The 10414-nt window shown below is 49.0% G+C and overlaps 1 protein-coding gene across 1 annotated transcript; it reads right to left on the bottom strand.

Annotated features, from left to right (window-relative positions):
- Positions 1-6857: 6857 nt before the first annotated feature.
- On the bottom strand, positions 6858-8633 carry LOC119309450 (probable cinnamyl alcohol dehydrogenase 8D). The gene is made up of 4 exons (XM_037585448.1): positions 8396-8633; positions 8183-8296; positions 7576-8089; positions 6858-7464 (listed from the first exon to the last, which is right to left on the bottom strand). Exons 1-4 carry the CDS (start codon positions 8473-8475, stop codon positions 7102-7104), a joined length of 1071 nt encoding a protein of 356 aa, XP_037441345.1. The 5' UTR covers positions 8476-8633; the 3' UTR covers positions 6858-7101.
- Positions 8634-10414: the final 1781 nt, after the last annotated feature.

The following is a 10414-nucleotide window of genomic DNA, read 5'->3' as shown; positions in this document are numbered from 1 at the left end:
TATCAAGCCATCCCAAATTGCCATGAACCTCTAACCTTTGACACCTTTCCTATGCAAACCATTGTTTGGCTATGTTACCGCTTTTTCTCAGCCCCTCTTATAGCGTTCTAGTTGCAGGTGAAGTTGAAGATTTCTCCATGGTGGACAGGATTTTGGTTGGGATATCACAATATCTCTTATATTATTACTGCATCTATATATTTGGTAAAGGGTGGAAGGCTCGACCTTTTGCCTGGTGTTTTGTTCCACTCTTGCCGCCCTAGTTTCCGTCATACTGGTGTTATGTTCCCGGATTTTTGCGTTCCTTACGCGGTCGGGTGATTTATGGGACCCCCTCGACAGTTCGCTTTGAATAAAACTCCTCCAGCAAGGCCCAACATTGGTTTTACCATTTGCCTCACCACCACCTACTTTTCCCTTGGGAGTCGCTCTCTCGAGGGTCATCTTTATTATAGCCCCCCCCCCGGGCCAGTGCTTGTCTAAGTGTTGGTCCGAACTAGAGCCCTTTGCAGCGCCCCCTCAGGGAAACTTGAGGTCTGGTTTTAGTTGTACGGATTGCTCATCCGGTGTTGCCCTGAGAACGAGATATGTCCAGCTCCTATCAGGATTGTCGGCGCATCGGGTGGCTTTGCTGGTCTTGTTTTACCATTGTCGAAATGTCTTGTAAACCGGGATTCCGAGTCTGATCGGGTCTTCCTGGGAGAAGGTCTATTCCTTCGTTGATCGCGAGAGCTTGTCATGGGCTAAGTTGGGACACCCCTGCAGGGTATAATCTTTCGAAAGCTGTGCCTGTGGTTATGGGCAGATGGGAATTTGTTAATGTCCGGTTGTAGATAACTTGACACCAGATCCGAAATAAAACGCATCGACCGTGTGTGTAGCCGTGATGGTCTCTTCTCGGTGGAGTCCGGGAAGTGAACACGGTTTCTGGGTTATGCTTGACGTAGGTAGGAGTTCAGGATCACTTCTTGATCATTGATAGCTTCACGGCCGTTCCTTTTTCTCTCTTCTCGCTCTTATTTGCGTATGTTAGCCATCATATCATGCTTAGTCGCTGCTGCAGCCTCACCACTTTACCCCTTCCATTCCCTTTAAGCTTTGCTAGTCTTGATACCCATGGTAATGGGATTGCTGAGTCCTCGTGGCTCACAGATTACTACAACAACAGTCGCAGGTACAGGTTGTGCGATGATCATGACGCGAGAGCGATGCTTGCTTGCGTTGAGTTCTTCTTCTGCTTCTTCGATCAGGGGATAGGTTCTAGGTCGGCAGCCTGGGCTAGCAGGGTGGATGTCGTTTGAGTTTCTGTTTATGTTTCATCCGTAGTCGGATGTTGCCCTTATGTATTGTGATGTTGTATTCGTGTGGCATTGTATGCCTCTTGTATGTATCCCCATCTATTATGTAATGTTGATGTAATGATATCCACCTTGCAAAAGCGTTTCAATATGCGGGTCTATCCTTGGTGGGACCTTCGAGTTCCTTTTGGATAGGGTCGCATATTGGGCGTGACAGATCGCCGTAGAAATTGTAGCCCCCGAGGCGGTGTCCAACCATCCGTCCTCGATTGGCGTAGTCAGCTCCGAGCTAAGGGTCGGAGCGGACACCTGAGCGGCCTTCTGGACACTGCCCGGCGGCAGAGCTAGATAATGCCCCTCATGATAGTGCGGCGTGCTCAGCCGCGGCTCGAATCCGTCGAAGATCAAGTGTCCGCGGATGTCAGCCGTGTAGTTCAAACTTCCAAATCTGACCTGATGGCCAGGGGCGTAGCTTTCGATCTGCTCCAGATGGCCAAGTGAATTGGCCCGCCGTGCAAAGCCTCCGAATACGAAGATCTGTCCGGGGAGAAAAGTCTCACCCTGGACCGCGTCGTTGTTGATGATCAAAGAAGCCATCGGGCCTAAAGGTGACGACACAAAGGAACTCTCAATGAAAGCACCAATGTCGGTGTCAAAACCGGCGGATCTCGGGTAGGGGGTCCCGAACTATGCGTCTAGGCGGATGGTAACTGGAGACAAGGGACATGATGTTTTTACCCAGGTTCGGGCCCTCTCGATGGAGGTAAAACCCTACTCCTGCTTGATTAATATTGATGATATGGGTAGTACAAGAGTAGATCTACCACGAGATCAGAGAGGCTAAACCCTAGAAGCTTGCCTATGGTATGATTGTTGTTCGTCCTATGGACTAAAACCCTCCGGTTTATATAGACATCGGAGAGGGCTAGGGTTAAATAGAGTCGGTTACAATGGGAGGAGATCTACATATCCGTATCGCCAAGCTTGCCCTTCCACGCCAAGGAAAATCCCATCCGGACACGGGACGAAGTCTTCAACATTGTATCTTCATAGTCCGGGAGTTCGGCCAAAGGTCATAGTCCAGCCATCCGGACACCCCCTAATCCAGGACTCCCTCAACCACGCCGAGAGAACTTCTAGAATTTCTTCAGGAGCATTGCTAGCTCCTGGCTCAGTTCTTCAGGATCACTAAGGCCGCTACCAGAATCTTCACCTTCAGATTCAGAGATTGCCTTGGCCTTCAATGCGCGTGATTTTCCATAGCTCGGCCCATAGAGGTCTCTCTTCTCAGCAAGCTGGAATTCATGAGTATTTAGCCTCTCGAGGATATCAGCAGGATCTAGTGACTTGTAATCTCCTCGTTCTTGAATCATCCGTGCAAGGGTATCGAATGAGGAATCAAGTGATCTCAACAATTTCTTCACCACCGCATGGTCGGTGATGTCAGTGACACCAAGTTCTTGAAGCTCATTTGAGATGTCAGTGAGGCGATCGAAGGTTTGCTGAACATTTTCGTTGTCGAGTCTTTTGAAGCCGTTGAAGAGATTGCGAAGAACATCAACTCGGGAGTCATGTTGTTTGGAGACTCCTTCGTTGACCTTGGACAGCCTGTCCCAGATCAGCTTTGCTATTTCCAAAGCACTCACTCTGTCGTACTGTCCTTTCTCAGATGGCCACATATGATATTCTTCGCTTGAGAATCGAGTTGCTTGAATCTCTTCACATCAACAACATTCATAGATGGAGTGACAGAGGGAACACCATTTTCCACAACATACCAGAGATTGTTATTAATTGCCTCAAGATGCATGCGCATCTTATTCTTCCAGTAGGGGTAGTCCATCCCATCGAAGGTAGGACACCCAGCCAAGACCTTGATCATTCCTGCAGTCAACATAACTAAAACTCCAGGTGGTTAAACCAAAACCACATAGAACAAGGGAGTACCTTGCTCTGATACCAATTGAAAGTGTGTTATATCGACTAGAGGGGGGTGAATAAGCGATTTTTACAAATTCGTCACTGAGGAATTTCTAGGTGAAAACATTCCTAAGTAACGACACACTAGCAGCGGAATAAGTACTCAGGTAAAAGCCTAATAGAGCAAAAGCATAGTCATCATGATGAAATGAAAGCAAGCACAGAGTACAGATAGCGTGAAAACAGGATAAGCAGGCTGAAGACTATGTGACTAAAGAAATAGGATTGAGGAAATAGAGAAAGTCTTCAGTCAAAGTCTTCAAACAGTAATGATCAGTTTCATCAACACATGAATGAGTAAATGAAAGGGTTGAGGAAATAAAACCAGTTGGCTTGATGAAGATAATGATTTGGTAGACCAGTTCCAACTGTTGTGACAGTTGTACGTCTGGTTGGAGTGGCTGGGTATTTAAAGCTGAGGACACACAGTCCTGGACACACAGTCCTCACTGTATTCTCCTTGAGCTAAAGTCACACAGACCTCGCCCAATCACTCGTGGTAAGTCTTCAAGTGACTTCCAAACCTTCACAGACTTGGTCACTCAGCGATCCACAATTCCTCTTGGACGCTCAGACCATGACGCCTAACCGTCTAGAGGATGCACAATCCTCAAAGGTAACAAGCGTCGGTTCCACACAGGAACAATCTCTTCAGTGATGCTCAATCACTTTAGGTTGTAGGTGTTTGGGTTTTGGTTTTTTCCTCACTTGATGATTTTCGCTCAAAGTCCTCAGAGGATGGGATGCTCTCAATAACAAGTGTCAGTTTCTTCAGAGCAGCCAACCAGCTAGTGGTTGTAGGGGCGGCTATTTATAGCCTAGGGAGCAGCCCGACATGATAAGACATAAATGCCCTTCAATGGTATGACCGTTAGGTGGGTAGATATTTTGGGATAGCTGGCGCGTAGCACAACAATGATCGGATATTTGAGGATCAAATTCTGCAGGGCTATCATGTTCCCCACTGTCGGTGTCAAAACCGACAGATCTCGGGTAGGGGGTCCCGAACTGTGCGTCTAAGGTTGATGGTAACAGGAGGCGGGGGACACGATGTTTATCCAGGTTCGGGCCCTCTCTATGGAGGTAATACCCTACTTCCTACTTGATTGATCTTGATGAATATGAGTATTACAAGAGTTGATCTACCACGAGATCGTAATGGCTAAAACCCTAGAAGTCTAGCCTGTATGATTATGATTGCCTCTACGGACTAAGCCCTCCGGTTTATATAGACACCGGCGGGGACTAGGGTTGTACAACGTCGGTTACAGAAAAAGGAATCTTCGTATCGGGGCGCCAAGCTTGCCTTCCACACCAAGGAGAGTCCCATCCGGACACAGGTGAGAGTTTTCGGTCTTGTATCTTCACAGCCCATCAGTCCGGCCCATGTCAATAGGCCGGACGTCCGAGGACCCCTTAATCCAGGACTCCCTCACTCACTGTGTAGGCAATCCGCACTGGTGAATTCCTAACTCCTCAGTCAGAACAAATTCCTCAGAGACTAGAAGATCTTCATCTCTGTCACTGAAGAAATTGACTGAACTGATATGAGATTTCCAATGGCTTCACTCGAAGGGATTGGGTAGGTGTAGGATTTGAGTTGAGCATCACTTGGAAATCACTTTCCTTAGTATTACCTCGACCCCCTTTAACAGTACGGTGTTTCCTATGACTCAAGAAAGAGAAAATGAAACTACGAAAACAAAAGTCTTCACGCCTCGTAATCCTCGCATGAATATCCAAGTCTTCAAGGTTACACCAATGTCTTCACTTTCAAAGTCTTTAGGAGAACCAAAGTCTTCAGCTGAAGACATACATTTTTAGGGGTCGACTATCATCGTAAATATTAAACTCCTCATCGACTTATAGAGCCTGTGTACACTCACAAACATATTAGTCCCTTAACCTATAAGTCTTCAATAACCAAAATCACTAAGGGGCACTAGATGCACTTACAACAACACTAGCACCACTTTCGATCAAGGGACTCTATTCATCAATGCTGGGCACCATCAACGACGAATGCCAAAAGTGGCCCGGATGCTTGGAAAATGTTGGTCCTATGAACCCGAGTGGTTGTGGTGATAGTGACTTGGTAGTCCTTTGCTACTTGTGTGTGTTTTCTCTACATTGCGCAAATATTGAAATGTTCCCTAATTTGATGATGACATCTTGGTTGTTTCCTTGTAGAAAATGATTGCGCAAGGATTATTTCGAGAGGAACAACAAGGGAGAGAAGAGGAAGAAGGAAGGAAAAGCTTTCACTTTCCATCAATGCTACAAAGAGCTCAAGGATGAGGAGAAGTGGAAAACTAGAGAAATTTATGATGCTTCAAAGAAGAAAAGTGTGGTGGTGAAGGATGATGAAGATGGCAATGGTGAGGAGAGAAGGATCCCCACTCCTCTCTCAGCGACTAAATCATATAGTGCGGATGGATGTAAAAAAGTGAAGAGATCCAGGGCCAGAGACAATGATCTTAAAGAAGGATATGACACCATTATCATTGCGATGAAAAAGTATGTCGAAGAAAAGAAATGTTGGAGTTAAAAGAAATGGATGAGAGGGGAGAAGTCGAGCGATGGAGGAGAGGGCGGTGGCCAAGGAGAGGTCGGCGACGGTCGAGGAGAGAAAGGTTGTGCTAGAGGAGAGGAAGGCGGCGGCCGAAGAGCTCAAGATGATTGAGGAAAAGTCACTCAAGTTTATGTTCATGGACACAACTAGCCTTGTTCCCAAAGCAAAGGTGTATGTCGAGCTTTGTCGCGATGAAATGATCATGAAGAAGCAAATGCTTATGAGAAGTATGATGGGAGAAGTCATAGATGAAATGGGGGGAGGAATGGGAGGTGCCATGAGTGGAATGGGAGGAGAAATGGGAGGTGCCATAGACGGTGGAATGGGCGGCTACATGAACATGATGGGAGGTGCCATGGAAGGTGCATTTGGTGGCAACATGGATGGTGGCTTCGGTGGCATGGCCGATGGCTTTGAAGGCAACGTGGGCGGCATGGGAGGTGGCTTCGACAGCAACATGAGTGGCATGAGAGGTGACTTTGGTGGCAACATAAGCGGCATGTGAGGTGGCTTGGGTGGCAACATGAGCGACATGGGTGGTGGCTTCGGCGACAACATGAGTGGCATGGGAAGTGGCTTTGATGCAAACATGAACGACACGGGAGGTAGCAATGAAGGTGCTTCCGGTGGAGGTCACGGCACTGAGACGTCAACGCATGAAAACGTCAATAAAAAAGCCATTGATGATGATGAAGCCACCATCCACAATGTGACTAATTAGAACGGAGAGGACGAGCATTGAGTGATATGTTCAGTGTTATGCTTGTGTGCATTTTAATTTGTTGGAACAAAAACTTTGTTTGAGATGATGCACTTTTGGTTGTAGGATTTCAAACTTTATTGATATGATGTACTTTTGGTTGTAAAATTTTGAAAATATTCAAATTCTTTTTCATGTTCAGCTGCGGCTGTCGGCTGTAGAGCAACCGCTCGGCCCTCGGCCGGTTATACATCTTCAATTTGCTTTATCTACTGAAGTTTAACTTTTACATCGTCAATGTACATCATCTGTTGGAGTTGTCTCTTTTTTATTGTAAAAATGCACTTTTCATGAAGTAAATTATACAACACCTTGTTTTACATCTCTGAAATGCAACAGAAGATTCTCTAAAGATGGCACCTATTATTTCAAAAGCAATTCTGGAAGTGCACGCACCAACCCATTTGTGGAAATAAACAACAAATCACGACTTCACGTCGCTGGAAGCTTGTAGGTAACCAAACGACACGCGTATGGTGTGTTTGGAAGCACTAAGCGGCGGCGCCCAGCTGGCTGCCGGCGACGTCGATGACGAAGCGGTATCTCACGTCGTTCCTCTCCAGCCGCTCGACCGCCGTATTGACGTAGTCCATCTTGACGACCTCGACGTCGGCGGTGATGCCGTGCTTCCCCGCGAAGTCCAGCATCGCCTGGCAGCTGCCGATGCTGCCCACGAGGTTCCCGGCCACGCGCTTGCCGCCACCGATGATGGCGTAGGCAGGAAGCTCCAGCGGCGTGCTGGGCGCGCCCACCACCACCAGCTGCCCCCTCGGCTTTAGCAGCTCCAGAAGCGGCACGATCGGGTGCCCCGCCGACACCGTGTCGATGATGCCGTCCATCGTGCCGGCCGCCGCCTGCACCCGAAAACGTAGGCGCGTCAATGGCTCTCGTCCCGTGCCAAGAATCACGTGTCACACGCACGAAGGGTCAGTTAATGGAAGGAAGCAACTGAAACAAGACGTAACCTTCATTTGCTCGGGGTCCTGGCTGACCAAGAACGCGTCGGCGCCGAGCCGCTCGACGGCCTCCTCCCGCTTCCTCGGCGACGAGCTGATCACGGTGACGGTCATCCCGAACGCCTTGCCGAACTTGACGGCCATGTGGCCGAGGCCCCCGAGGCCGACCACGCCCAGGTGCTTCCCCGGCGCGTTGAGGCCGAACTCCATCATGGGGCTGTACACCGTGACGCCGGCGCAGAGCAGCGGCGCCGCCCCGTCCAGGGGAAGGCCCTCCGGGACGCGGACGACGTAGCCCTGGTCGACGACGAGGACGTTGGAGAAGCCGCCCTGGGTGGTGGCGCCGTCATAGTCCACGGCGTTGGAGGTGAGCACGAGCGTGGGGCAGTGGTTCTCGTGCCCGCTGCCGCAGCTCACGCAGGAGCGGCAGGAGTCGACGAAGTAGCCCACGCCCACCGCGTCCCCGGCCTTGAAGTTCTTGACGCCGGGGCCAACCTCGGTGACGACGCCAACAATCTCATGCCTGCGCCGCATGACATGAATCCATCATTAGTTTGTACTACTAGAAATTTGGAGGAGGCAAATCGTCGGATGATGCTTGGTAAGGTTCACCCACCCGGGGACGACGGGGTAGAGGGCGTTGCCCCACTCGTTCTTGGCGATGTGGAGGTCGGTGTGGCAGATCCCGCAGAAGAGCACTTTGATCGTGACATCGTCGTCCTTCAGAGCCCTGCTATCATGCATCACGTAGGGGGATTCGTCAGATCGGCGCAAGAAGCAGAGGTGCATTATAGGGACTTGACTGGAATACTGGATAGAGGAAGACGACCTTCGTGAGAAGCTGTAGGGGGAGAGGACACCGGACGTGTCCCTCGCCGCCCAACCGATAGCAGGCATGCCTTTCGCCATTGATGACCGCTTGCTCTGCTTCTTCGGTCCTAGCACTTCGATTTCCTGCTCTAAAATCCGGATATTACTACCAAGCCGCGAGGTTGGGGATAAATAGGCAAGCTGACGAGTTGGATTGGACGTCAGACGCTACGTGTGTAGGGCATGGACGTCAGCTACTATGTACTCCAGCTACAGTGGTGCGGTATCAAATGGGAAACACATGCTCACATAGTTTACTCCCAAGTCCAAGTCCCAACCCTACCTTCGCCGCAGCCACCGGGAAGGGGGGCTCGTGCTGCTCAACTGTAAACCTACACACCTTTTTTTGGAGGGACCTACTCATCAATTATTAAGCGGTCCATTCGATGTGGGGTCAATGATCGTTGGCTGGCATTTCAAAAGAAAAAGAAATGATCGTCGGCCGGCGAATGATTCGACATGTCTCGTGATAACGGACGATCCAGCGAAGACGAACCCTACCTACCACAACTTTTAGCTAACAACCCGATTCATGAGAAGAGAAAGAATATCTAAATTTATTGGTACTCCAACTGATTGTTACTGCAACTCGTTACCTAAACAGGGATGATTCGGAATCTTGCCACATGATCAGTTGAGCTTGTGAAGTAGAGTACCTATCGGTCGACTTGATTGTACTATAATCCTATCTATCCGTGATCTTATTACTATATACAGTCGCTCTGAACCTTTTTTCTTGAATCGTATTAATAAATGCATGATTCGTTTGAGGTGCTCCGAGTTGTATGGTACTCTAATGTCCCTAGTCGTAGAGGATGGGAAGTGTTAGTGTGGTGGGGGTTGTCTGAAGACTAATATTTCTAACAGCGGATGGCCACACTAACAGGTCAGTGGACAGGGAGATGTCAACAACCTAAGGGCATCTCCAACAGATCCCCTAAAACCAATTAGAGAAGTAAAAAAAACGACTTACTCCTCTAAATCAGACCTAGTCGATCCCCTAAAACCTTTAGGTGAGAAAATATTTTACTCCGAGCGGCCGCCGAGGGGTAAAATTACTCGCCCTCCGAGTCACCAAGTAAACCATCTCCTGTCCCCACTCGCCTCACCGCAAATCGCAACCCATGCCACCCAATCCCCTCCCGCGTCACACTCCACCGCCTACACGCCGACGACAATGGTTCAATCCGAACGCCGCTGCTCCCTGCCGCCCATCCGTAGCACTCGGCCGACGGATCCACGCGACACCATTTCCTCTTCATGCGACGACGATAGCGACGACCCCGCCAATGATCAGAGGTTTGCGCAAAAGGGAGTGGAAGGAGCTCGTGGAAGAATCAGACTAGGTTTAAATTTCTAGCTAGAATTGTGAATTTAGTTTAAATTTATGTAAAATATTTAGAATTTGCACCGAATGTGGTTTAAGTATGTTTTATGTACTAGTTTGAACCTAATTCACAAGAAATTTGTGTTAATATGCCTTTCGAATTTATTACTTCGTTAAGTTTGGGGTTTTGCCTAGAAACAACATTTCTTAGAGGAGCAAATGTGCTCCTCTAAAGTTTACGCCGCCGTTTACTCTAAAATTTAGGGGATCGGCTAGAGTGCCCTAATAGATGTAGCTGGACTGTTGAAGTTGGGAACTCCGAGTTGGACTTGAACTATTCGAGACACAACGGGTTATGTAGTGGTGGGCGCACGGCAGATGCCAAAGGATGGCTAAAAAGAGGGACATGCTTGAGGGCACCGGTGGGCTCCAGAGGCGAGGTCTTCATGAGCGAGCGAGGGACGCAAGACATACCCAGGTTCGGGGCTCTCCGGTGAGATAATACCCCTAGTCCCGCCGAGAGTGGTTTACCAATGGAGCGTGTAATAGTACAGAGTTGCTCATGGAGCTGTTTGGGGGAGGAAGGATGGCAGGCCAATGCTTAGGCTGCTCCTTCTCCTTGTGTGTTTGAGTGTGCATGGGTGTGCTGCT

Source organism: Triticum dicoccoides, chromosome 5B (assembly GCF_002162155.2).
Source record: "Triticum dicoccoides isolate Atlit2015 ecotype Zavitan chromosome 5B, WEW_v2.0, whole genome shotgun sequence".
Lineage (NCBI taxonomy): Eukaryota > Viridiplantae > Streptophyta > Magnoliopsida > Poales > Poaceae > Triticum > Triticum dicoccoides.
The sequence above is the reverse complement of the archived record's forward strand: the minus strand, read 5'-3'. Positions and strand labels throughout refer to the sequence as shown.